Below are 27,949 nucleotides of genomic sequence, written 5' to 3'. Positions count from 1 at the left end.
AGTTGTCGAAGGCGGGCTCGAACTTTGATTTTCCGTGTGAGACATTATTTCTAACGAACATTCTCAGTCTACATATAGACGCGAGGTGGAATAGTACAAATACCGTTTGCCCGCTCGTGTTAAAGCGTTTGCACGTTTTTTTTTTCCTTTCAGCGGAAAACTGTCGTCACCCAAATCTTGATATGTGAATTTTGATATATTTTGTTAACAATTGAATTTTAATGCTGACAATAAAACTTTTCGTGCAAGTGTTAAAAGGATCGAAGAAAATATAAAAAAGGATATATTATTTGAAGGGATAAAAGGGAAAGTGAACCATGAACCGAAATACGTTTTTGGTTTGGATTTTCGTATGTTATTGGAGTTGCACAGGTAAGTTGTCCGCATTTAAATTCAATTGATTATTTTCAATTTAAACATCTCATAAAAAAAACCAATGCAAAAAGACCGAAATTATTGAAAATGTGGTTAATGAACCTTAACATTCGATTTGTTTAAGAAAAACAAGGTAGAAAGTGTGCACACTTTATGATGTAATATTAGTCATCTCAATGTATTTAATATTAAATTAATCCGTTGTAGGCGAGAAAATTCTAAGGAAAAATCATTTTTTTTTGCTTTCGTATAAAGTGATTTTTTGGTTCGTGTCTATTTTCTTTTTGCTAATTTTATAAAAATACATACAGCTAAGCGAAAATTCGGATTTGAAATAGAGAAGAATCTGAATATACGTACATTTTGTGTGAATAAAAAATGAATTATTGATTTGTTTGTGTAAGCATAATATAATATTTAGAATTTCTTTTTAACTCGGAAGTAGGTTAAAGTGTGCGCTTCTTGGTTCTTTTTTCCAATTTTATTTTGTTATTGAACAAATAAAAATTATACAAATAAACAAAATTCTAACGGTAAACGTATGATTCGGTTGGTGTGCAATGCATTGAATGGTGTGTTGTTCGGTGTGCATTGAAAATCGAATATGAGTGAAAGATGCAAATGTTTGATAATAATAAATTAAAATATATCATTCGCTTTGATAATGTGCTCTTCAATTTGAAGCACTTTTTCTTTCCACTCTGGGTGTTATTCAATCTCTTTTTCATCGTTGTTTTGCTCCGTTTCTAATTTATTGTTATTGTGTGGGTGGTATTTATTGATATTAGTTTTCATTCTCATTCGGCTATTGGGAAAACATAAATTCAAGGTGTGTTTGACAAAGTTTTGCTTGCTGCAACTTAATCGACGACGTGTGATATGCACTACATTGAATTTGGTCCGCACTTTCTGAACATCGATTTGGCTTATTCAGTGTTACCAAAATGCTGCATTTGTTTTGGAATGTCAATGACGTTCAGTGTGTGGGTCAGAAAAAGAAGAAGAAAAAAACAGAACCTGCTATTTGTTCGATTATTGCCTACATCGTAAAAGCATAATGATTTTACCACAAAAAAATAAATAAATAAAAAATAAATAAATATCCGGATTTGTGCACTCTCATACAGCTGTAAATCATGATAACATCATATATTCATGATGCAAATCGGGAATTGAAATTTGATCGAAATTCCACGGTTGAAATGGCATATAGAAAAACCGCAACACTAATCTGTTGTTCGTTCGAAATTTCACACTTTGTTCCAAAGCACTTATGCTATCGATCAATTGATGCATTTTAAATAGCGCATTATCGGGATCACTTCAACATTTTGGTAATTTATTCATATTTGGGTGTTCTTTTCGATTCTGCGACCGATCGTTTCACACTTTACACACACACACACACATTCTTCTCACATTTTCAATCGTCTCTCGTCACTAATTTTAGCCTACATAATCATTGAATTTCGATCACGATGACCATGTTGAGCGCACAACGATGGGCTTAATTGCATGTTTTTCGAGATAAAATGATTTTTGATGCCATTGTTAACTCATCAATTCGGTCTGAAATTGTTGAAATGATTTCTTTTTCTTTTCATATTATTTTCTTCTTTTTTTTTTGGATTCAAAATGGAAATTTAGTATATACTGTGAATGGTGTATATACTGATTGCGAGCGTCCACCGCCTGTATTGCATGGTAAATCTGATTTATCAGTCGATTATGATGGCACCATTGTTACAGCACTTTATAAATGTGATGCTGGCTATCGATTACACGGTGAATCACAGTTGACCTGTGACACAGATACAGATGAATGGCTTGGTGATTTACCTGCCTGTCAATTGGGTAAATATCATAAATTAAATCATTTAATTGACTGTGCGCTAGCTGAGACTGCGAACAAATTTATTTTCCTTTTCATATGGTTTTGAATTTCGGTACATCCATCAGAGACGGGCAGCAATTCAACGGTGTCCGAAATTGAACAAGGTATGATTGGAGTGATTGGTACAGTTGCACCAGGATTAACACATGAAGAGTTCATTGAACCCGTTGAACAACCAACTACAAAGGGACCAAACACCAATGAAATTGAAGCACCACCAAGTCAAGCGCCCGCTTTAGATTCAGAACAACATGTCGAACATGTCGAAACATCTGAACATGAATCAGCACCGCAAACGGAAGCACCAACAAATGCATTGAAAAAACGAAAGGGCCATCGAAAAGGAAAAAAGCCAGAATTTCAAGAAGATAACACCATTGATGCTGATTTCGCAAGCCGTTTGGATATGTCTTGCATTGACGGAGTAACCGCACCATCAGTTTCAGATGCTCATATCGTTGAATACATCCGGTATGTTAGTCCGATTTGTGACTTTTTTACACAGCAAATAAATGTGAAATTCATTTTTGTGCATTTTCATCACAAAATTTTTTTTTGTTGCAGAGCAAAGAAAGACGAGTATAAATTCTTGGTTGCAATTTATGGTTGTGATGAAGACTATTATTTGGAAAATCCACAATCAAATCGATTGTATTGCAGTCAAGGTATCTGGGTTGGAAATTATCCCGTTTGTGTGATGAAAGAAGGCGATGGTAAGTAAAATATACTTTTTCTATGTGATTTTAAGAGTATTTGCTAGCCGAAAAAACAATCGTGAAACTTAGTCATAAAATGTGCCGAAACATGTTTTGTGTCATAGTTGTTTCGATGGCGTGATAAAAATGCTATGAAAAAGGCATTCGAAATGTTTTTTTTTCTTTATTTCAATTTTTTTTGATTTGTAATCAGGAAATTCTGAAAATTTTATACGCATTGCTCTGTATTCGCTTTTTTTTTGTATATGTCTTCCATTCACGCCACATTTATTCATTTCTAATCCCAGTGGATTATGGCACCGATTCAGATGACGACAATCAAAATGAAAATAGCGATTCCATTAAAACCGACACAGAAAATACGGCCACAAATTCCGTGCAACAAAATAATGAAAACATCAACACCGAAACGGTCGAGAAAAATGTGACGCCAAATGAACCGATTTCAGTTGCATCAACTAATGACAATAGCAATGTTGATGAGCAAATTATCACCAATGAAATCATTCCACAAACTAAAGAGGAAACAATCAATGTTATACCAAATGAAATTGAAAAGCCAACACCAACATCTAACAGCTGTGATGTTAACAACGGTGGTTGTGAACAAATCTGTAATATGGTTCCCGATGATGATATTGGCGCCAATGTTCCTGAATGCTCATGCAATATTGGATTCTACTTGGATCAAATGGATGGAGTTAAATGTTTAGGTGAGTTAATATTTGTATTGTATCCCATTTGGTGGGCAAAATAAAAATATTCATAGCACGGATTGCCATACATATGCCGTAAAACATGCATCTTATGAACTATTAGATATATTAGCACGTCTGCGATTTTATGGTCGTTTTCATGTTTCTAAATTTGAACGCTTTGACGATCAAACAGCATAAGATCAAACATTTTTCATCCGTATTTTCCATTCACACAATATGTTTCTCTTATTCCGTTTCCCCGACACGAATGGAATCGCATTCGGTGTATAGTCAATGCATAGTTTATATGTATTCGGTCATAAAATCATCAGTTGTCATGATGCACACGTGATTGAATTAAAAAGGGAGACGGTACATGACAGCCGAACACAATTCTATAAACTAGATACAAATCACATCTTGTTTGCGTCGTCAAATACATCTCTACACGTATATACGCTCACACAATATTATAAATGAACTCGACAGTGAAATGATCCGAAATCTATGTTCAATAGATAGCATTTTGAATTGAAAGCCACTCTCATAAATTTCATCGCTAATGCAACAGAATTTATTTCACATGAATGCCAGTCGGACAGTTTCTTTTTATTCGTCTTTGTTTTCCACGAATTGATTTTTTTTTTCGTCGCTACTATGCTAATCATTTTCCGAAATGACCAGAAAAACTGTTGTCAAGAGCAACGATGAAAAATGGCGAAATGCAAATTAAAAAAGAAAAAGAGAAGATTTATGCTAAATTTAATGAAAACCGCGTTGAAAGGTTAAGAATTTCAATTTGTCATCATACACCGGCTGTTCACGTTGAAATTGATGTAGATAGATTATGATTTTTATTTTATTGCACTTTGTGTTAACCACAATGTATCAAATGGCATCCAGTAAAAGCATATTCAATCACAAAAAATATATATATTTCAAAAAGAAAAAAATTAAATGGTTGATGCGTAGGATCATTTTGATCGTGTTTACTTTTTCATTAGGCATCGATCCAAAAAAAAAAACACATGTCCCGTTTGTTCGTGTGTCAAATATTTGCGTACTCTTGCCATTATGATTATAAATCACACGTATTTTTGCCGCAGATAAATATGAATCAATTACAATTCGTTATTTTGGCTTAATTTTATTGTTGGTCTCATCTATTCACATTAATTCATTAGTGGAAAATATAAAAGTAATCATTTTTTATTCGAAAATGTGTTAGAAGACGACTAATTTCGTTGATTGCGTCATTTGATTCTAAAAATTGATCGGCTCGAATTTCTTCCTGCTCATATAAATTTTATAAATCACCACAATTTGTTTATTTCACGACGAATTGAGTGCAGTTTTTGGTTATTGGACACGCGCATCATTTGATCACATTTCCTCTCTCATCACAAACACCACAAAATCATTTGTGTTTGAAAGTGTTCTTCCAATTTCGGTGTGTTGCTTTAAAATATTGTGCGTAGTTTTGCAATTTTCTCTCCCCCTCCCAATCATGCTGAAAGAATGTTTTCCACACATTTCCTCGTATTTTGAATGATGTCACATACGATCAATTAAACACGAATTTCACGCCTTTTCTTTTCCACACCGATTCGTAGAAATGTGAACAAATTGGAAAAAGAAACTATACTATATTTAATAGACTAATGGAAATTTAAATCTGTCCACTATAGAATTTGTTGCGGTTGAATTCATCGCTAATTTAACCATCTCATATGTATGGCATGCTTATCGCATTTGTCAGCACCAGATGAAATGCGATTCTAGTTAAATATATAAAAAAAATCATGTGGAAATTTAAAAAAAAACCTAACCAAAAGAGAAAATTGAAAAATATCGACCAGGAGCTAAGAAAAAAAGAGTGAATAGTGATGGGTAAGTGGCGTCAACACAGTAATATAAAAGATGCTGATTTATGCCTTTGCTGATTATATTCACAGTGATTCAAATGGTGTGCGCTCACACTGCAATACAAATCGTGAAAACATTCACATTTCTCATTTTGAATGTTGATGCGGTGTCGGTGTTGATTTGTTGGTTTTCATTTTCGTTTGCAGCGAAAATGAATGCTTTGCTCCGTTCGAAGATGTTTCATCGGTACTGGTTACATCCAACCAAAACAAATGCAACGCGATTCTGAGAATTTTCATTTTCCTGCGATTGAAATATTTGAAGAATTCAATCATTTTGTTGTTGCAACCATTTCTGTTGGCAGAATGTGTCGCAGAAAAATAATAAATTAGTCAATCGCTGGTGAAAAATTTCGAAGCAAAACAAGTTTCAAATAAATTGACTCTCAACGAATTCTCTTCGTTTTTTTTTTTAAATAACAACCGTTTTCATTTCATTTGATAATTTTCCACATTTTCTTTAAGACATAAACGAATGTGAATATCCAAGTATTTGCCCAAATGAATGTGAGAATACGATGGGATCGTATCGTTGTTTGGACGATGTTGAAATTATTCCAACAACAGTTAATGTATTATCGTCAACTGAATTCAATGCACCAGTCAAAGCATGTGGAGATGGACTACGGTTGGACGAATCGAATAATTGTATCGATATTGATGAATGCGCCGAAGGAAATACTGGATGCGAATACTGTCAAAATTCAGTTGGTGGCTATCAGGTAATCTCTTAATGCTAGAAAATAGAAGAATAAACAAATCAATATTGTTATTTATTTTTTTTAATTCCACCAAAGTGCACTTGTCCCGACGGCTTTGTGTTGAAAGACGACGAGAAAACATGCCGGTAAAACATTTGAATGATAATGAGTCACTTCGTTTGAGAAGCATCAAACCAACAAATCATAATGTCATTGAAACCATTTTTATACATTTTTAGTGACATTGATGAATGTACAACATTCGCCGATTATGAATATGAGGAGAATACACCGACAGCCAGAACAATTTGTTCTCATCAATGCATTAATACAGTTGGATCATATTTGTAAGTAATGTTTTCAATGCGATTTTATTTGCCTACAATAATTTTACCTCATTCAAGATGCGTTTGCCCGAATAATTTCCATCTTGGTGACGATAAACGAACATGCGAACAAGATTTTTGCCGACATTTAAATGATATTGCGGCAAATAAAACAAAATGCTCACACGATTGCGTTGATGATGTTCATGGTTACCAGTGAGTAATCCAATTAAAAAAAATTGTCATCATTTATAATCAAATGTACATTTTTTTCAAGATGCAAATGTCCGGATGGTGCTACACTGGATGCTGATATGAAAACATGCATTTTTCTCGATGCGTGCAGTATATCGGGCGATCGTTGTTTGCCCGGAAAATGTGTTAACATCGATAGTGAATCTTTTAAATGCGAATGTCCAAGTGGATTTGCAGAACATAATCAAAGGTAGACATGGGACGAGTGTGTTTTAAGCATGTTCAATAAAACAATGTACTTAAAATGAATTGTATTTTTAGATGTGTTGATTATGATGAATGTGCCATTGGAACACATCAATGCTCACATAAATGTATGAATACCGACGGTTCTTACCTGTAAGTAATCAAATATCTATATTCAAAGAAATTATTTATTTTGTCATAAATCACAATCGAATCGTTTACTTCTGTTTCAAGATGTGAATGTCCAGATGGTTTAATCTTATCGAACGACCAACATACATGCGTTGCGGCTGACATTTGTGCCGCTGATAACGGTGGATGCTCGGATATTTGTAATTTTGTGAATGAAAAAGTGATTTGTTCATGTCTTGACGACGCTGAACTTGATACGGATGGTAAAACATGTCGAAAAAAGAATATTTGCGCCGAAAACAATGGTGGATGTCAACAAGTATGCGACGATAAAATGAATCGATGTGAATGTTTCCCCGGTTTCGAAACATTTGACGATGCAAAAACATGCCATGATGCTAATGAATGTTTGCAAAACAATGGCGGTTGCCCCCAACAGTGCGTTAACACAGAAGGCGAATTTGAATGCACGTGCTTCGATGGATTTGAAAAAGATGAAGGCACCGGAAACTGCATCGATAAAAATGAATGTGATGTTAATAATGGAAATTGCGATCATGAATGTATCAATACACAAGGTTCATACCGTAAGTTTTATTTTATTTTATCATATGAACCAGCATTTGTTTTATGAAAAAATTCCTTAATTTTATCAAATCAATTTTTGTTTCAGAATGCACGTGTCGTTCTGGCTACAGTCTGTCTGCTGATCAACATCAATGCGTTGATATAAGTACGCAATTGTCCAATAATAAAAATTTTTATAAAAAGAATATTTAGTTTTAAATTTTTATGTAATTTTCATTTGATATTCTAATTTTTTTCTCCATATGTTCAAAGATGAGTGCGAAATAGACAACGGAAAATGTTCGGATACGTGTGTCAATCTGCAAGGAAGCTATCGTAAGTTTCATTTTATTTAATCATATCAACCAGTATTTATGTACGACAATATGTTTTTCCCAATTGTTTGTGTTTTGCAGTATGCTCATGTCCAGAAGGTATGTTTTTAGTTAATGATGATCATGCCTGCGAGTATTTAAATGAATGTGAAGTGAATAACGGCGGCTGTTCGCATAAGTGTAATTCAAATAAGGGTGTACTGACTTGTTCGTGTCCCGTTGGCTTCGAAATAGACGAAGCGGGAAAAGTGTGTATCGATCAAAATGAGTGTTTGACAAATAATGGCGGCTGTGAACATCAATGCGTAAACCACAATGGTACACATGAATGCATATGCAATGCTAACTATCAGCTTGCATCCAATAAATATGCTTGTTTGGATGTAGACGAATGTATTGAAAATAATGGCAATTGCTCGAATATTTGTATCAATCTATTGGGCTCTTATCAATGCGCCTGTGAGGCCGGCTTTGAGTTGAGGGCTGATAAACATACATGTCACGATATAGGTAAGACTAATATCAACGTCATTCAATTCATTTGTGCTTTTTTTGAAGATGAAAAAAGGGTGAGGTGATTAAATGTTGGAATCAATCCATATTCTTTAAATAAATACAATTCAAGGCATCTTATGAAATAAATGTGTCAGTCTGAATATACAGTTATAATATACTTTCCAAACATTTCGTTTGTCATGATGAAAATTCATTCAACTCAAATTCGCTCCTCATTTTTTACCCCACCATTTTTTGTTGTTGTTGTTGAAACAATTCAAATCACAAAATCATTTATTTAACCGATTCATTGTCAAATGTTCATTCGATTCATTTCATTTTTGCACGTAGACGAGTGTACGGCTTCAATTCATGATTGTGAGCAAATATGTAAGAATGTGGCGGGAGGCTACGAATGTGGATGTCACACCGGCTATAAATTGGCCAGAAATCATTTATCCTGCATTGATATTGATGAGTGTGCTTTACCTAATGCTTGTGGTGCCGATTCAAAATGTATTAATACTGATGGCAGTTTTCATTGTAATCCTCATTGTCCAATTGGCTATGAACTATCTGAGACAAACGAATGCATCGATAAAAATGAATGCGATGAAAATGCACCGAAAAGCTGTTCACATCAATGTACAAACACACCGGGATCGTTTGTTTGTTCATGTCCAAATGGAATGAAATTGGCTAGCGATTTAAGTACTTGCATTGATATCAACGAATGTGCCATAAATAATGGTGGATGTGATCAAAAGTGTGTGAATATCGAAGGAGATATGTACTGTGAATGTGATTTAGATGGTTTCACATTGGCTGATGATAAAAAGACTTGCATCAGTTCCGATCCGTGTGGTTTGAAAAATGGTGGCTGCGCTCATGTTTGTGAACCATTGAATGGAAAGGCTCAATGCTTTTGCTATAAAGGATTCGAACTAAATGCATCGGACAACAGAAGGTTAGAAGTGTATACATAACAATTTCATTCATCTACAGCTACATATTTAAAAAAAAAATTGATCCATTTTTGGTGTTTTCATTCGATAAACACCGAAGTTTCACTAACCCATCACAAATAAAAACTTAACCAATAATTTAAAAACAAAAAAGAAAAATAAACAAATCATTTGCATAATTTAGTTGTTCAGACATTAACGAATGCTTATTGAATCACGGATGTGAGGGCAAATGCACCAATACAATCGGATCGTATAAATGTGATAAAAAGGATTGTCCGAAAGGTTTTCGCTTGAACGCCGCCGGTAATTGTGCGGATGTAAATGAATGTGAAGTCTATGAAAATGGTGGATGCTCGCCAAACTCTGAATGTATTAATTTCTTGGGCGGTTTTCGATGTATTTGTAAAACAGGCTATAAATTGGACAACGATAAAGTGACGTGCGTTGGTTAGTATACACTTCATTTGGATTGTCGTTTACAAAATGGTCAATAAACTCATTATCATTCTTTTAAACAGAAGTCAAAGACTCGTGCTTAGCTCTGGCAGCTCCAGAACATGGTAATGTGCGTTGTTCACGATCTCGACATTCATCACAATCGTTCCATCGAACAAAATGTAGCTTTTGGTGCAAAGACGGATTCACATTGATGGGACCATCAGTTAAATATTGCAACAGCACTGATGGCCAGTGGGATACAACCGAAATATCATGTGTTCGTAAGTTCATAATAATTTTTTTTATTTAAAACAAATGAAAAAAAAAACCAAAATTGTTTGTTTCATTTGTCGGTCATTTAAAAGAATCGGCATGCCCACCACTTCAAGTAATACAACCTGGAACAATGAGTGATGATTGTCTGAATGGAAGAATGTATCCAGGTCAAAGTTGCGCCCTTATATGTCCACAAGGATTTAAGAGTGCTGCACCGGGCATCACACAATGCTTACCTAACAGACAATGGACGAAAACTGATTTACGTTGTGAACCAATTCAACATCATGTTCAAACTCAACATTATGCATCGCAAGGAAATCAACAACCAAACCATAATCAAAACTATGGGCAAAATCACGGACAAAAAAGCGCACAAAACAGCGGACAAAATCACTTAGAAAATCATGGACAAAACGGACAAAATGGAAAGCCAAAAATAAAAACTGTGATTAAAGGTGGTGAAACACATCATGTAGGCCATATTAAACTTGGCGAAACCACTCAATCAAGCTCATCAACACAAAATATTGTGAGACCATACATCAAATGTCCGCAAGATACAGTAATTTCGTTGCCGAAAAATCAAAAATTTATCCATATTAAATTGGAACAACCAAAATCGAACGTTAATTGGGCTTATATTGAGGCAAATCCAAAATGGGCGAAAAATTTGCAAGCCCATTTAGCAGCCGGTCAACATATAATTACATTCACCGCACATAGTCCCAATTCGGCGAGTATCACTGAAACATGTCGAACAATTCTTACAGTGAAACCAGTCAACGGTGTAACATTTGTTCCGGCTGTTCCCGCTTCAATTTTAGGTCCAAAAGTTAGTTTTTGTCCACCAACTCAGGACGTTCAATTGCAGCCACATGAGCTAAAACGTCCCATTTACTGGAGAGAACCTGCATTCCAAGCCGGAACAGTTCGACTCAAGCAAATCTTCAAATCACATTTACCTGGAACAACGTTTGGCGTTGGCCAACATAGAATCACATATATTGCAACCGATGTACAAAACCAAAATGGAACATGTCAATTCACAATTGTTGTTCGACCAGCAGGTGAGTTCTGATCGAAATAAAGTGAAAAATTCAACATTTTCGGTTGATAATTTGTAATTTTGGTAATTTTTAGCTCGTGCTCAATTGAACGCACCTTACGTGAACGGACCACAGATCAATAATCTTAATGATCACGATACATATTTATTGTGCAAAGGTCAACCAGACATGAAATTGGATACATCGTTTCCTGTAAGTAGAGTACGTGTGTTCTATCGCAAGCTTCCGAAAAACCATCATCTCAGACATGCTGTACAAAATCAAATTCATGTGACACATTCCAATAATGAGCTACCAAAAAATTTCATCGATATTTATCACTGGACTGTTGACTAATGCTTCGATAGTGTTTGTTTGTGTGCGTGTGTGCCTTCCTTGCTTTAAATCTATGTATAACATCGATTGATGATCGAAAAAAGTCAATAATTTAGATTGTATACAACGATAGGATAATTAAGCTGCAATTTGAAAAATAACAGGCATCATCAAAAAAGGAGATATTTTGATATAACCGCTTGCTGTGTGCATGTATTTTTAAATTAATTGGGTGAAACAAAGAAAAAACGATGATAATTATATCATTCTTTTATTTATTTATTTTTAAAATAATTTTCTATTGACATTAGCGTGCTATTCCACCTGGTTGTATTATTAAAAATGTTCGCAAGAATCGTCCGCTACAATATAATCCACATCGACGTCGCCACGCATTTTCAGCGAGTAAGTGCCTTATACAGCGTATTTTTTGCATTGAAATTTATGATTTATTTTTATTTTGTCTATTCTAATTGCAGATAATAATTTCTTGCGATACTATTCATCATGGAATCAACCGGAATATAATCACTACTTCTAAATGTTTTTCAGTTTATTTTTATTTGAAAAAGCTGAAAAATCATGTCTTATGAGCAATTCTTTTTTAAATTTACTGGAATTTGTGAAGCTTTTTAGCCGACTTTTAGTATGAAACCTACTACCTCTAAATCAAAATTAATTTTGTATTTTATCCTCTCAGACGTCAGTGCTGAGTGAATTATATATTTATGTACAAAAAAAAAAAAACAATTAATTTTGTACGTTGTCCTTTCAATATAATGTTATGCTTTTGTGGGATGTACACAGACATTTTTTAATTGAATAAATTATTTTCGAAAAAATAATAAAAGTAACATTAATTTTGTTGCTCACTGAAGTATAGATAGATAAGTTCATTGATTTGATAAAATTTAAATAGAAGAAGAATGGTTTATATCGATTTAACCTTGTAGTACTTTGAATGCATTGTGAAGCGTTTGAAATTCCGTGCTTAACTCTTGCATCAATTGTTCCAATTGATGTTTTGAATCGAGCACTTCGATGCTTTGCGTGTACGCATTATAACGGACGCCAAATGGTCGGGGTATGGTGTTTGCATATTTTCTGAAATCAATTTCAAATAAAATGCAATTTAATGCAAAAAAAAAATTAAAGCGATAGATAATACATACATCATTTTTTCTTTGGCATCCTCAAAACTGTCCGAAACAAAATAAACTGGTTGGTATTCGGTAATCGGATACTTTTGTTCGCCGGTTTTACTCGGTTCGAATTCTCTCAGTTCCGGTTTGTCGGTTAAACAATATTCCAATTCACCGAATGATGATAGCAAACCGGCGCCATAGGCTTTGACTTCACCATCTTGGCGACACAAACCATACTCAACCGTAAACCAGAAGCACTGTAAACGAAAATCACACAAATTAACATTCTATTTTCCAAATTGAAATATGATGTATTTGATAATTACCGTTGCTAAACGTTCAATATAATCATCGGGTGCTCCCAACGAAGCCAATCCAATTTCTTGGGAGAATTGTGCAAACGCTGGATCAGCAAATAATGGAGCATGACCCAACAATTCATGACATACATCTGGTTCGGGTGTATACAATGGCTTGCTTGGATGTCGAATGTACTGCGTTGAATGAAATACACGGAATGCCAAACCGGCCAAAAAATCTCGCGACGACAACAAACCGGCTACAGGTCGCAACGTAAAACCGGTACAATCTAAATTGCAAAAAAAAGCCATCACAGTTAAAACAGATACACATATAAATGTCAAGAATGGGCAGAATCGATATAACTCAAGGAAAAAAATAAGTTATTTATAAATTGTATGTGTGAGAAAAAAAATGTATGCACATTATTGATGCAATTTTCGCACTGCTGAGTTTTAATTTGCTGAAGCTTATACACACAGTGCAAAACTTTAGTTTCAAATGATATTTTGTCGTTGATTAATATGCAGCAATATTGTCCGAATATTTATAATTATTTCATATAAATGATATGCAGCACTTGACAAGTGACACATAGTTATCGCCATGAGATAATCTTATAGCAGAAAATCCCCATCTATATAGAGAGTCAAATCGAACTTTGTGTCAATAATTTTCAAATGAATTGGCGTCCAACTGCTGTCGAATTTTTTTTAATAGAATTCCACTCGAATTGTGTACATGCATGGGGCACGTAATATGACAATAACAGAAAAACAACATATTTTTCTCCTTGAGAAAGGTCAATGTCGTCAAATAAAATGCAATAAATAAACAAACCTTTGAGGAAGTTTGAAACATCTTCCAATTGTGGAATGTTGTCTTCGCGATAACCGCAATTATCGATAAGCAATGGAAAAACGTGATTATGCTCTCGGCAAGCGTGCGTCTTATATAATTTAGTTAAATTATTGAAAACAATGCCCCACGTTCTTATCTCCTCTTCTGTATAATTCACATGCGGTAATTTTTCACCGTGTTTATAATTGAATGCAATATCAGCAAAATATTTTCTATTTTTATATGATCGAGATTGAAAGATTATTAAATAAATGAATGAAACAAAACAAAAATTCCATATTTCAATATTTTCAATTATTGTTTTGACACACTAACCTTCGCTCACGATATGTTTGATCTGTGAATCCGGGATGATCAGAGTCAAGTTCCGCACCGTAAGATAGAATTTGATTGGCAAAACGATCCAATTCGCGAATACGCCGTGGAAACCATGGTACAGCCGTTGTATTATCATTGTAATCTCGTGAAATGACACTCAAATAATTTGTGGTCGCCTTGAGTTCTTCGATGGCATCGCCCAAATTACCCGTTGTACTGTCACATTCGACAAGAAATTCGTAGCCTGGTTTACGTGCTGACGAACGTGATTCAATATGAACTAAATTCACATTTTTATCATTGAATATTTTCAATGATTTTGCCAATGCGCCCGAATCCGAATCTTTTTCCAATGAAAATATAATCAACGCATTTTTCGCATCATTTGAATTCTTGTTCTCCATAATATACGATCCACCTTTCTTGAGCGTTAGCTATTAAATACAATTCCAGAATAAATTTTTATAAAAAATCAGTTTCGACAAGAAACACTATTACAAATATTTATTGTGTTCTAAGAAATACAAGAAATAAGGTTTGCACGAATTTCTGATTTAAGTGACAACTCGTTTGCTATGTGCAAGTGTATGCTTGTAATGTTCACCTTCAGTTAATATCTGAATCAAGTTTTTCATTCCAAAATTGTAAATCAAAAAACGATTGATCGAAATAATTAACCAAGTGAGTTTTCTCCAGGTTTCCCCTCTCCACAATTTATGCTTTACAATCGTATATTAAATGGTTTGAGTGTTGACTACAAAATTACAAACATAATTCTGACATTCTATAAACCTATTTCATCAGCATTTTGGTTGCGGCAAATAAAATATATTTTTTTTCGTGTACAAATTTAAGAAAAACCGGTTACATATTTTGCTGCTATTTTTATTAGAAAACATTGACGTATGTTTATGTGTTATATCTATAATCTGTGAGAGAGAGATATATATGCTAAAAACATACAAATCGAAAAAAAAAATGTTGATCAACATCAATCACCATCAAAATATGCATATATAAAAAATATCTCAATGATCATTTGGAATAGAAAGGAGGTATTTATGATAATATGAGGTAAAGCATATTTTTTTGCGCATCAATCACAATTTAAAACTGATGAAATGGCAGACAAAATTAGCGTCACAATCAGTTGATATTCATAAAATTCATATCGAAATCGAATAAACAGGATTGGGTACATTACGGACGCTGAACAGGATGAATTCATTGACATTTTAAGTGATATTGACCAATTTTTTTTAAGTTGTTTTCCAAAAGAGTTTTTTTTGCCTTTTTACCCCTAAAGGCGATATTTCCAAATAAAGCACTTGAAGACGGTCCATTAATCGTTGAGTCTAACTTTTAAGTCGTTAACTTGAGACATTCGCTTGATTGGCTTTTAATTTTAAATTTTCTCAGAACTAAAATTCTATGTCAAATAATCACTTCAAAATCGCAAACACCCAAAATCAACACTAAACCAGCCGGTGTATATTTGTATGAGATTGGAGACTTTTTTTTGCGAATCTCGCTAATGAGCGCCATTTGATTTTAGTGTGAATTAGATGCAAAAACTGAATTTAATTCTGTAGCATTGAAATGAAAAAGTGAAAAAACAACAACAATAGCACGGCCACACAGAGCTGTACATCTATGCGTGCTGATGCATACATACACATATACGCTTTCTTCATTCTTTCATTCCATTGCTATACGTATCTCACTGGTCAACAGATCTATGTAGCCATGTTACTGTTGTTGTTTTTTTTCTCTTTTTCGATTCAATTCATTGTAACTAAATTGAGTTCAACTATGGAATACAAGATGGCACAGATGAGGGGAATTCGCATTTTGTCTCTTCATAGGCTTAGCCGGTTGCACTAAACAAAAACAATAATTGCCGGCAATGTACATACCTCGTGGCTCTTTCCAGTATTACCATACATGATTTTTAGTTTTAACAATATTTACAATACTTTTTCCAAATGATTGTACGTCGACAAACGAAAACCGTTTGGCAAAAGAGATACTTGTATGTTTTAAATTTATAATTTGATACGCTCTTTAACTGCACAACCGATTCAATCGGATTTCAGGAATTAACTAAATATTACTCTTTGTTGATATTGTGGTTATAAGTGAACGTTGTTGTCTATACATGAACCGGTCAACAATACAAATACAAAATCTCTCAAAGAAAAATTATCAAATAATTTAACGATTAACAAATGCAAATATATTGAAACTGGTTTCGTTCAAGCATCAGAGATACACAAAAACAACGTAAACTTTTGTTTTTATTTATTTTCAGCATTTTATTTGTGTGTTTGTGAATTCAATCACATTTTCTTTTACTTTTTCAAATGCATACCAACATGGTAATTATATACAGTTAACTGTCGATCGCAAAATATCGATTCGATGAGAGGTTCATTGATTGAAAAATAAACAAATAAAAATCGGAAGACAAGTTATTGACAACGAAATTATGTTGTTTTTTTTATTCTTTCGCATTTGTCTTTTGAGCGCAACCGATTTTCAACGCATTATTTCTGATGAATAAACATCCGATTTGAATTGATCGCTTATCTAAAATACACAATAAACAACAAAGCTCGTCCACATATTATCAACTTTATTCAATAAATTGCGTTTTAGATATAAAGAACAACCAAGAATTCAAAATATCAAATTTTTTTACTCTGGTATAGCGATTATAAAATAATCATATACCAAATTTGGCTTAAGCTTAAAATAAAGCCCAAAATTATTTGTGTTAAATTCATATCATACATGATCTAATGAATATTATATACAATATTGTAGTAGCGTAATTGCTAATCAACCATTGGCTTATTATGTGAACCTTTTCTGTTTATCAATTTCGGCCATAGAACCCATGTCAAAATGTATAGTTTTGTTGTTATTTTCTTGATTTTAATAAACACAATCGAAGGAGATTTATTTACAAACAAACTCGCATTCTGCATTCTCGTTGTCGATGCTCTTAACAATTCATTGACGATTTTCAATTTGAATGTAATGCGAAAAAAAATATGTTGTTGTAAGTCCGATTTTGGTTTTTTTGTTCAAAATAAGAATTGATATTGAAGAGAGATGCTATCGTCAAAGTAGGCCATGAGATTTATGTGCATTTTTTGAATTCACTTACTGCTTAGCTCACTGGAAACAGATCAAATTATTTCCGACACATGCATTTACACCATAGACAAGCACTCATTCATACTCATATACTACATAAATACATTTATTTTTCGTTTGTTTGTTTTGTGCACGTGGACGCATACAATCCAAATGTATTTAAATGTTATTCATTTAAAACTAGATTTTCAGCGTAAATAATACATGAACTCTAAGTCATTTAATTGCAATAAAAATTGCAACACGTCAACAACAACATTGACGACACATCTTGAAATGCCAGTTCAATGACACTTTTTTTGCCAAATCGAAAACATCCCAGAGTGGTAGCATTCATCGTTTATAAATGTAAATGTGTTTTTATTTCTATGCAGAATATCGGGAGTTGGAGGCGAACGATGAACAATATTCGAAAATTGTTAAATTTAGATTAAATTCCAGGTAGGTAATAATTAATTTCAATGAGCGAGTTAAGTATTCAATAACAGAAAACAGCCTGAAATTATGCTATTTGCAAACGGTTCAAAATTAAAACAAAAATCACTTTTCATTTGTTCCTACATAAATGGCAGGGATTGTTATATGCTGAATTTATCACATTTCATTGATTTAGTGAGACAGTGCAGAAATGTTTCATTTCATTTTGCTTTCAAAACCGTTTCACCATGCGACAATCTCATAATAATATGCAGCATACAGGGTGTCTCATATAAGTGGCTCACTACTGAGGGTATAAATTTCGATTTTTTCTTCTGTTGGTATAATTTTTAAAAATCTGCTCCGATAGAAATGTTGGAAATAAATTTCTACGAATTTCTATCGGAGTAGATTTTCGAAAACTATACCAACAAAAGAGAAAAACGAAATGTATATCCTCAGTAGTCTTATATGAGACACCCTGTATAACAATACCTGAGTACTTCACTACAATTGTCGTACGTCCTCAAGGGGAAAGGGGGGTTGTTTTGTTAATTGAAAAATTAAAAAAACGAAAGGGGTAAGCAAAAAAGTTAATTCTATTTAGTGCTAGGGGCTCGGAACTTGAAACAAAAACATCAAATAAACACCGTTTTGTATGAAATTGGTATAAAGCGACAAATATTACAAATATTCGTGATTATCGTTGTTTTTTGTAATTATACAGCTCGTATATAGCACCGATTTGAAACACACACATTAATAATCATGCTATTATTGCATAAAAATATTGCAATTAATATTCTTATAGTAAGCCTTTGTGATTTTACAAATGAAGTTCCACTAAATCACATGCACCATTTTGCGTATTTACGATAATCAGGAATAATGATGTTATTCACGAATATTCACAGAAAGTGAAGTTATTGTTCACTACTCAAAATGGACCAATATTTGTGGTATGGTGAATATGCATGGTTTTGCACGAATAAAAAATTCTTCCGAGCCCCGAAATTTAGTGTAAAGTGTACGTTTTTCCATTTTTTTTTTTGAGATCACTTTCCTTGGCGAAATTCCCCAGCAAATCGAAAAAATTTGTTCCATTTCCAAAACTTGATGAACTAAAATAAAGAAAGGTCTTCACTTTTCCAATCAAAAACTTTAGCAAATTAAAAGGATTCTTAGAAAACTCTTGAGGAATTCCTTCACCTCATGGGGGGGTGTAATCTGACACCTCAGACCCCTGGTGAGGACGCATGGCAATTGTGACTATTTTTATTGCAGTCAAAATATGTATCATACTTGACATGTTTCATATTTAAAATTATAAATATTACTGTATGATACAGTTCATTCATTTTTATTTGTATTTTTTTCTTTTTCAAAATGAAAACGAATTTTACACCTACTGATTCCGAAGTAAAGAATGCAATTATATTGTCATACATACGATAAATAATCGCTTAGCTCACCATATGGATCGTATATACACTTTGTACGGAAAAGGCAACACGTAGCAGGAAAAAAACACACATAATACATCGAACATACAACGAAGCGCAGGGACTTGTGGATAATAAACACAATTTTCTCCTCGACATTTCAATATCAATCGGCATCTGAAGCAGTTGTACAAAATTATTTATTCGAAAAAGACGCTCGTCGGTAATTACGGAAATAGTGATTTAAATGTTCATCAAAATAATACGTACATTTTAAAGGAGAACAATGTGAAAATTATAAAAATGTGACAGCATGAACAAAAAATAATAATAAGTGATGCAATTATTTTATAACATTTCATGTAACGAATAGTTTTCTTAAAATTATATTTGATTGAATATTTGCGTGATCAGCATTTTTGTAAGATTAACATTATTTTATTTTTTGGTTAGTTTCAAATAAATCAGTGACGCATTTTTCGGAATATTGTTAATCACAAGCATTTTGATGAAGAGTATATTTTTGATAAAGTTTTTTCTTTATAAAAAAAAAAGAATTTAAACTTTATTCGTTCATTAAAATAACATCAAAGTTTTGCCGAATCGACAAAGAATTGAATTTGTAGTTTTTGTGAAAAATGTAAAATAATATGGGCATTTGTAAGAATTATAAAAAGACAATAGTTTTTGATAATAATTACATTTTGTATTATGATTACAAATATATTACCGCGCGGCAAAAATATTCCATATGAAAATCGTCATTTCTATCACCGTCATCGTTGGCTTCTTCTTTTTCACCATTACTACACCACCACAACCACCACCACCGAGTTCCCCAAAAAAGAAGAAATAAAAGTACTAACAAACGAATGAACGAAAAAAAAGAATGACAATAAACAACACACAGTTAGAACTGCTTTTGTATGATTTCACTAAAATGTCTATTTCAGGTGCGCACCTTTCACCATAATCACATCGAATTTGAAGCAACCGTAATATATGTTGAAAAACACACGAAATAATATAAGTCTTCTCTCTTTTCGTTTTAAGTGGTCCATATTCCAATATTGAGTTACACAGGTTAACATACAATAAGGGTGAATTGATTTATATGAGAGTTTTTATTGTGTATTTATGCCTGTCATATACACACAACTACAACGAGCGCGCACACACAAAAGATTTGTTCCTCAATTCGTTTCCGTTGCCATTCACAACATATCTCTACGGTCCGTATATTGGTACGTTGTAATTACCTGTCGCAAAAACGATAGCAAATGTTTCCTCGCAACCACCAAGTTCAATACGCTCGACCACCAATATTTGCTACAGTCGAATACAGAATCGAATACAGAAAATAACGGGAGCGAAATAAGCAAATAAATGTAAAAATATACATATATTTTTGTTTTAAATTAATTAAATTCTTTGTGGCAGAAAATGAAAATGGACAATATTGCAGTTTTAATTGGTTGCTAAAGAATATCCACATTTTCTGAAAATAATTGACTACTTTTAAAAATATCCCATAAAAATTATTTATATGCTTTGATAAAACTTCGTATTAACTTTCAATTTGATTGGTTTTGATAATATGAGAAACGTGATCAAAATGTTATGTCAGCAATACATTGAAAGGAATATGGAGTGTAGAGTATTGCATGACCATTGTGATTTTGTGCTGTAAGTTTCATTCACGACAACAAGTGGGTGAATTTATATCAAAATGAATGATACAATGTCATTTTAATAACGCACCACCGGCATTGAGGTTTGAAAGGCACTTTTTTTTCACTCGTTCACAAATTCGGAAATGTAACATTACCGGCTACATTAATTGATTGGGTGGTTTTTTTTATTTGAATCGGGTACATATGTATGGAATATTTCATTATTGTGATTTTATCATGGATTTATTCACGCCATGCATCCAAGCAACAAGCAACAAGTATGTACATTTTACAAAAGAAAATCAAGTTAAATTACATAAAAGATTGTTCAAATCGTATTTTCAGTGAGTGATCAATGTGGAAACAAAATAAATTTATCCGTATTGTGGTATTACATGAATACGTGAGAATAAATGCGAAAAACATTTCTACTTGTTCATAACGACAGTTTGTTAAAATAACATAAAGTGCGTTAATGTTTGTGACAAAATTATGTTGGTGTTCAACATGGTGTAAATATCATAAAACTGATAAAAAAGAGCAAATTTCAAGGCGCAATTAAGCTCAAATGGGTTTTTACATTAAGAAATTTTTTTGTAAGAAATCATTTATATAACAGATTTAGCATATTGTTTCTCTTGTGTGTTGAAGTGTCGAATATTGCAATAATCTAGGGGGTAGACACATGGAATAGGATTAGACTTTTAGTGTAAAAATTCGAGAAATTAAAGTGGAATAGAGAATTCAGTAGCTGGATTCACATGGATTCACTAATCCTGTGTATGGAATAGCGAAAATGGGTTAATTCAAAGTTTTTGTAATCGATAGTACAGAATTTGATAAAAGCATTGAACTTGTTTTGAGATAGTAATTTGTTCTTTTTTGAAATATTTTTTAGTTCAAAAGTCGATTACAAATTTACAAAACAATAGATACACTTTCTCAAAATTTTATTGATGAAAAAAATAATTTTAATTATCAATAACAAAATGTCATACTCCAGTATCGATAAATAAGTTTTCAACAAAGTGAATAGCGGCGAAATGTGAGATCACATTTGACAATGAAATGACGTATTGGTGGAATAGTAGGATTAGTGTTTTTATATTGGAATCATGGTTTAATCGTTTGTGTCTCCCCCCTAGGCAATAATACAGTCGATGTGATATAATATTTTGTTGCCATTCGCAACAATTACCATTTTGAGTGTGTACTTATGATTATTATCCGTTCGTTTGTTTCTTCTTTTGGAAGATATTTCCGGTGATTTGAAATACGAACGATATTACCATATTTTATTCCATTGAAAATACTGGGATTGGTCCAAGTAAAATTCGTCAGTGAATTGATTTCCAAAATTCTTATATAACGGTCACTACATCCTATTTCGATATCATACTCACGGCCAAGCTCACTATGAAATGTCCCTCAAAACTTTCAAATAGCAAACAATTTTTACACATAGATGATGATAATGCACTATTTCTATAATTACGACGTTTCCTTTTCAATTTGTTTTTTTTTTGTTTGGTTTCTTTCTTTCATTATCATAAAAATCACGTGTATTAATTCCATTCCGTTTCTGTCAATTTGATTTTCTGTTTTACATGGCAGTCGAACCATTTCGATTCATTTGAAACCTTTTAATTTAAATAACCGAAACCAATCATCACTTCAGATCCTATCAAATTAAAATGTTGATTTCTTGTGAATTGTCTTACGTGGATCTTATGCGAATCAACAATATAAAAGATTCAATTCACAATTACAGCATGTACTAAACAGTTCTTTGATTACCCAACATTAAAAAAAACAAAGATACTTATAACACCATCTACGTAAAACACGCTGACAACAATGTAAATCATATTGACTGCGCTCATCTCTCGAAAAGAAACAATTTCATAATTTGTGAAAAACAATAACAGTTTGCTAGTGAAAAAAATAAACACGTGAACATTTAACAAACCATATAAGACAGAATTGAAAGGGAATTTCCAATATAAAAGGGAACTAACCGAGTGCTTTCAATTATTGTTATACATACAATCTTCAGCGAAATGGATGATGATATTGAACGCGATGATGCCAAAAGGTTTGTAAATGATTTAACGGACATAATAATATGGCGAGAGTCAAAGCGGCTTTTATGAGCTACAAATCGAAAACTCAACAACTAAATATGGTTGTCACCAAAAAAAAAAACAAACAAACTAGTATTTAAATCAAACAATTTTTTTTCTTCAGAAAGTCAAGAAATCTCAGCGAGAAAAAGCGTCGAGATCAATTTAATATTCTGATCAATGAACTGAATGCGATGGTGTCATCAGCCAATCGAAAATTAGACAAATCAACAGTCTTAAAAGCAACAATTGCTTTCTTAAGACAGCACAACGGTGAGTAATGTGCATCGATAATCTCAACAATAATCTTTTTATTTTTACCGAAAACAAATATTAATGTTTATCATAACAGATATGACGATGCGATCTCGAATCCATGAAATTCATGAAAATTGGAAACCATCATTTTTATCAAACGAAGAATTCACTCATTTAATGCTAGAAGCTTTGGATGGATTCATCGTTGTTTTCTCTTCAGATGGGAACATATACTATGCATCTGAGAGCATAACCTCTCTTTTGGGTCATCTGCCGGTATATTCGTTTTCTGAAACCATAAATGATGTTTGAACATATACACTTCAAGCGAACAATTTAACAATTTTTTTTTTGTTTCATATTCACAATTCAATTAAAGAGCGATCTCCTGAATGCCAGCATTTATGACATAATTTATGAAAAAGAACACCAACAAGTATATAATCTCTTATCAAATCCAGTGACCGTAATTGATCCTACAAAAAATGATTTCACAATCGGTAAATTTTACATTTAATCACTTAACATTTCGTATTCATTGATATAAAAAAAAAGAAAAGAAAATCAGTCGCTTTGCCAACATTTATATTTTTTCGTACAGAGAAATGCTATTTTTGAAATTACTTAAATCTCTTTGAATTGTATGTTTACAGAAAATCAAGTCAGTTTTGTGTGTCACATGAAAAAAGGTGGTTTAGAATATCGAGATGAGGAAGCTTACGAATCAGTACAATTTATTGGGTATTTTCGTGAGTAAAAATATGCGATGGAAATAATGAACAAAAAATATATACATTTTCCGATAACACTATTGACACTTTTTGTTATTTTAGGGAACGATGTCGAAATCGATGAGCTGTTACCATCTACTAGCAACAGTCGAGCTGCCGCTGAAAACGATTTAAAGTATAAATTGAAATTTTATTTTGTTCAAATGAATCGTTGCGGAGAAAAAATGGCTCTTATTTATCTGCGACAAATCTATTTATATTTTGTGCTTTTGACTTTTGAAACGTCATGTTACAGTATTATTTGGAAGAAAAACAAAAGCTTTTTTTTTGCCACAACGATTCAAATGCTTTGCAAGCTTTTAACAAATTTTGTTTCAGATTATTATTCGTAGGCATTGGGCGGACACAGACGCCGCAATTGGTTCGTGAAATGACTGTAGTAGATTCAGAAAAGAGTGAATTCACCTCGAGACACAGTCTTGAATGGAAATTTATATTTCTTGATCATCGTGCCACACCAATCATTGGTTATTTACCATTCGAAGTATTGGGCACATCTGGTTATGATTACAATCATTTTGATGACTTGGATAATATTGTAACATGTCATGAAATGGGTAAATTTTTGTTTGTACAATTGTAAGTGCAAGTCAAATAAAAGCGATTTCTTTTGGACCACAGTTATGGAAAAGGGTGAAGGAAATTCGGGTTATTATCGATTTTTAACGAAAAGTCAACAGTGGATTTGGCTACAGACTAGATTTTACATATCACATCATCAATGGAATTCAAAGCCGGAGTTCATTGTTTGTACACACCGAGTTGTTAGCAATGCCGAAGTTCTGAAGCAATTTAGCAACGAACGAAAAGAATCTGGTGAGCATAGAATCAATTTTTTTTTTCATAAATTTTCCATTTAATATCATTTAAAAAAAATACATAACGGTCATAATAAAAACCAATTTGCAAATTTATATATGCAGATAATAGAAGTGACAGCAGTAAACTGGGTCAAATAAAACCATTTGATAGAAAATCTGATGAAAAGAGCAGCTCTTCAGTTCGTAGAAGGTTTATTGGTTGTTATTTTGATTGGCTTAAGACCATAAATAATCATAAATTTTAATTGTGATCAGATATTCAACATCATCGCCAACACCAACTGTAAAAAGTGATAGTAGAAACTGTACCACGGCCAGTATAACAGAAACATCTATATCAAGAGCTCAATCATCACCATGTTATTCATCATCATCAAAAGCATCCAGCAAATATTCCACATCAAATCAAAGCAGTTGTGCATCAAAAGTGAAGGTTTTTATATTTTATTCTATTGTTTATTTGATTCTTCGCTAATTGTAAGATATTTTTGTTTTATATTTCTGCAGAAATTTAAAAAAAGTGATAGCTCGACACTGAAATCCGGCAGTTGTCAGGTTAAAACGGAATATCCACCTGCCGTACATGGCAAGCAACACAATGAAATTGAACAAATTGAACAAATCCCACATAGTAATCAAGTGGCTAATGTGAATCAAGGCCCATACAACCCCATCGGATATCTAACAACAAAATATGATTATGGTATGTATAGCATACATTCGTAGTACGATGGTAAATATTAACAGTAGATATATATATATTTTTAGAGAAACCAATGCATCCGTTAGAACATCAGCCGCCAGTTATTCCATCGTTACATCGAGATGCAATTATTACCTCGACACAATTATACATTCAAAGTCAATTGCAACGCAAGCACGAAGAACTCCAACAATTGATCATGAAGCAACAAGAAGAATTGCAGCTTGTTTCAGAGCATTTGCATTTAGCACAACGTGGTATGCTGCCAACACCAATTGAATCACAATACGCAATTGGCCATCAAAATCGAACGCAACATCAAATTGAAAAAATTGAAAGCCATCGAACGATTTTACGCGATATGGATAGTTCAACAACAATCGAACCACAAACGTATAGGGAACAAGTGTCCAATCAAACCATTTGTCATCCAAACGAATTGCAACCGACATCGTGTACCAGCACACATGCTTCAAAATCTAATGCAATTGATCAAATGCCGCAAGTACACAGCTCACAACAAGAATTCCAAAATTTCAAAGCGTTGACGAATTACGATGACACAATAAATCCAGCAAGTATGTCAACACCCAATCCAGCTAGCATAAGCAACACAATTAGCTCAAAATTTACAGCAACCAGTGAATAAAACTACGACTTATTTTATGGTATATGACAAACACGTTGAAAAAATTCTTTTCGAAAAACAGCATAAGAAATTATTGAACGCCAAAAGTTTGATTTTGTAACAACACATTTTTTTCTCTTCAACTTATAACCAAAATAGGGCTCTGCTTTTGAGTTCACAAGTTGAGGACACAAATTTTTGTTGTCAAAAAATTGAAATGTCCCGATTTGCTGGCCAATTCGTGTCATCTCAATATATTGTCTGCAATTCATTAATCTCGTCACATTATGCGAATGAGAAAAATGCAACGAATTTTTTTTCGATGAAAACCAAATAAAATATTTATGGGAGTCAAATAAAAACATATATATCTTCAGCGTAAAAATGAGTCAAATAAAATCTGAGAGTAAAAACAAAACATATCGCTTGTCTGTTTTGTAGCTATCCGAATTTATATTCTGTTTTGACTCTCAGAATCGTATGTGCTCTTTTTACTCTCAGTTTTTTTGTCGCCTTTTTCATTTAAAATAAATTCTTATGCTGCTTTTCCGAAAAGAAATATTTTGTTGTATTTTAGGTCTTAAATGTATCTGTTCTTAATGAGAGAAATTAACGATTTTTGTCACGATTCACTTTTGTTTATTCTGTTTTTTGACTTCAGGCGCTCCTTTTTATTTTACTTATAATTGTTTTGCTATGAATAATCAATATAGTACAATCAGAGTGAGGGAGGCAGAGAAAGAGCGCAAACATGACTTGTTTAGAAGGTCTCAATTTTTAAGGCTTCATGTTTTTATTTCCGCGATTCGCAGTCAAGGTTTCGTTGTTTTAGAAAATCGAAATTTCTCATAATTTTCTCATTATTTTCCATACAAATGCAGACACACAGTGAAAAATACAAGTGGTTGAATAATGACACAAAAATATGAATTCGATTGAAATGTAATTCACTCAAGAAGCAAATAAATAGTTTTTTCATTTTATTTCTCGTTAAAAAAAACAATAACCAAATTTGAGCATAATAAAAGATCGCAGGTATTTTTTTCATTCCAATAAATATGTGGAACTTTTTTCATTAGGATTCGTGACACTTTTTTACATTCAAACAAAAATGCACAAACCAGGGACAATAAATAAAATATTCTTGACGTTGGTTATCAATGACATACATTCTAGGGGTTTTTATCTCAATCAAAACACTGTGAATATTGCGTATATTTTGCGTATATTCACTGCGATATTTGCAAAATATGTACATTCAATGTATGATTCGTAAAATATGCATAGTATATGTACCATCGAATAATATATATTCGCGAACAGATAAATTCCCATAGCATACATTACAACCAAGAATAAGTACTTTTCAGAACTGATAATTTATATCTTAAAGTGTGTAATACCGTAATCAAACCAAAAGTGACAAAATTTTAAAATCGGAATAAACGCTATAAAATGTTTTGTAAGATAAACAGCAACTTTTTTGAGTTTTCCTATTTATTACCATTTAAATAGAATAAATGGCACGGTAAGTAAAATACAAAACACACAAAATATATTTCACTCGAACTTTTTCTAAGACACCAAACGTTTTATAAAAAACACGAATTAATAGAGTTCTTTTACCGTTTTTTT

The 27,949-nt window shown here is 32.8% G+C and overlaps 3 protein-coding genes across 12 annotated transcripts; 2 read left to right on the top strand and 1 right to left on the bottom strand.

Moving 5' to 3' along the window:
• The first annotated feature begins 18 nt into the window (after positions 1 to 18).
• LOC116338416 (fibrillin-2) lies at positions 19 to 12,495 on the top strand. Of its 4 annotated transcripts, none has more exons than XM_031763641.1 (22): positions 19 to 372; positions 2,023 to 2,229; positions 2,335 to 2,740; positions 2,834 to 2,982; positions 3,273 to 3,698; positions 6,074 to 6,330; positions 6,406 to 6,455; positions 6,549 to 6,656; positions 6,714 to 6,851; positions 6,913 to 7,080; positions 7,152 to 7,229; positions 7,311 to 7,795; positions 7,882 to 7,941; positions 8,049 to 8,111; positions 8,192 to 8,620; positions 8,957 to 9,572; positions 9,755 to 10,020; positions 10,092 to 10,292; positions 10,377 to 10,652; positions 10,689 to 11,357; positions 11,431 to 11,549; positions 11,984 to 12,160. In XM_031763641.1, exons 1-22 carry the CDS (start codon positions 318 to 320, stop codon positions 12,143 to 12,145), a joined length of 5,388 nt encoding a protein of 1,795 aa, XP_031619501.1. In that variant the 5' UTR covers positions 19 to 317; the 3' UTR covers positions 12,146 to 12,160. The 4 variants fall into 4 exon arrangements, with proteins under 4 accessions (XP_031619501.1, XP_031619500.1, XP_031619499.1 ...); XM_031763640.1 differs by having other exon boundaries at positions 21 to 372; positions 10,377 to 11,357; positions 11,984 to 12,077; positions 12,152 to 12,495; XM_031763639.1 differs by having other exon boundaries at positions 21 to 372; positions 10,377 to 11,357.
• On the bottom strand, positions 11,928 to 16,404 carry LOC116338417 (protein henna). Its single transcript, XM_031763644.1, has 6 exons — positions 16,213 to 16,404; positions 14,294 to 14,730; positions 13,958 to 14,190; positions 13,144 to 13,406; positions 12,845 to 13,074; positions 11,928 to 12,776 (listed from the first exon to the last, which is right to left on the bottom strand). Exons 1-6 carry the CDS (start codon positions 16,240 to 16,242, stop codon positions 12,614 to 12,616), a joined length of 1,356 nt encoding a protein of 451 aa, XP_031619504.1. The 5' UTR covers positions 16,243 to 16,404; the 3' UTR covers positions 11,928 to 12,613.
• A 3,274-nt stretch (positions 16,405 to 19,678) lies between these two features.
• On the top strand, positions 19,679 to 27,732 carry LOC116338482 (circadian locomoter output cycles protein kaput). Of its 7 annotated transcripts, none has more exons than XM_031763771.1 (13): positions 19,679 to 19,738; positions 22,809 to 23,085; positions 23,238 to 23,386; positions 23,466 to 23,647; positions 23,751 to 23,871; positions 24,025 to 24,120; positions 24,205 to 24,277; positions 24,481 to 24,719; positions 24,784 to 24,978; positions 25,086 to 25,173; positions 25,239 to 25,416; positions 25,491 to 25,686; positions 25,752 to 27,732. In XM_031763771.1, exons 2-13 carry the CDS (start codon positions 23,051 to 23,053, stop codon positions 26,333 to 26,335), a joined length of 2,136 nt encoding a protein of 711 aa, XP_031619631.1. In that variant the 5' UTR covers positions 19,679 to 19,738; positions 22,809 to 23,050; the 3' UTR covers positions 26,336 to 27,732. The 7 variants fall into 7 exon arrangements, with proteins under 7 accessions (XP_031619631.1, XP_031619629.1, XP_031619630.1 ...); XM_031763769.1 differs by having other exon boundaries at positions 19,711 to 19,738; positions 22,762 to 23,085; XM_031763770.1 differs by lacking the exon at positions 19,679 to 19,738 and adding an exon at positions 19,924 to 20,561 and having other exon boundaries at positions 22,776 to 23,085.
• The last annotated feature ends 217 nt before the right edge of the window (positions 27,733 to 27,949 follow it).

Source organism: Contarinia nasturtii, unplaced genomic scaffold, assembly GCF_009176525.2.
Source record: "Contarinia nasturtii isolate CC-2019 unplaced genomic scaffold, AAFC_CNas_1.1 Cnas_scaffold_414, whole genome shotgun sequence".
Lineage (NCBI taxonomy): Eukaryota > Metazoa > Arthropoda > Insecta > Diptera > Cecidomyiidae > Contarinia > Contarinia nasturtii.
This window is presented reverse-complemented; position numbering and strand designations above follow the sequence as displayed.

Excerpts from the sequence above, each read along its gene's own strand:
- LOC116338417 (XM_031763644.1), bottom strand. The coding sequence starts at position 16,242 with ATGTATGGTAATACTGGAAAGAGCCACGAG. Across the intron at positions 14,191-14,293 it reads CAAACATATCGTGAGCGAAG|AAAATATTTTGCTGATATTG; the intron begins GTTAGTGTGTCA and ends ATATAAAAATAG. Across the intron at positions 12,777-12,844 it reads GATGCCAAAGAAAAAATGAT|AAAATATGCAAACACCATAC; the intron begins GTATGTATTATC and ends AATTGATTTCAG.
- LOC116338482 (XM_031763771.1), top strand. The coding sequence starts at position 23,051 with ATGGATGATGATATTGAACGCGATGATGCCAAAAG. Across the intron at positions 24,720-24,783 it reads TGTAACATGTCATGAAATGG|TTATGGAAAAGGGTGAAGGA; the intron begins GTAAATTTTTGT and ends TTTGGACCACAG. Across the intron at positions 25,417-25,490 it reads GTTGTGCATCAAAAGTGAAG|AAATTTAAAAAAAGTGATAG; the intron begins GTTTTTATATTT and ends ATATTTCTGCAG.
- LOC116338416 (XM_031763639.1), top strand. The coding sequence starts at position 318 with ATGAACCGAAATACGTTTTTGGTTTGGATTTTCGTATGTTATTGGAGT. Across the intron at positions 3,699-6,073 it reads GGATGGAGTTAAATGTTTAG|ACATAAACGAATGTGAATAT; the intron begins GTGAGTTAATAT and ends ATTTTCTTTAAG. Across the intron at positions 7,796-7,881 it reads CAATACACAAGGTTCATACC|AATGCACGTGTCGTTCTGGC; the intron begins GTAAGTTTTATT and ends TTTTTGTTTCAG.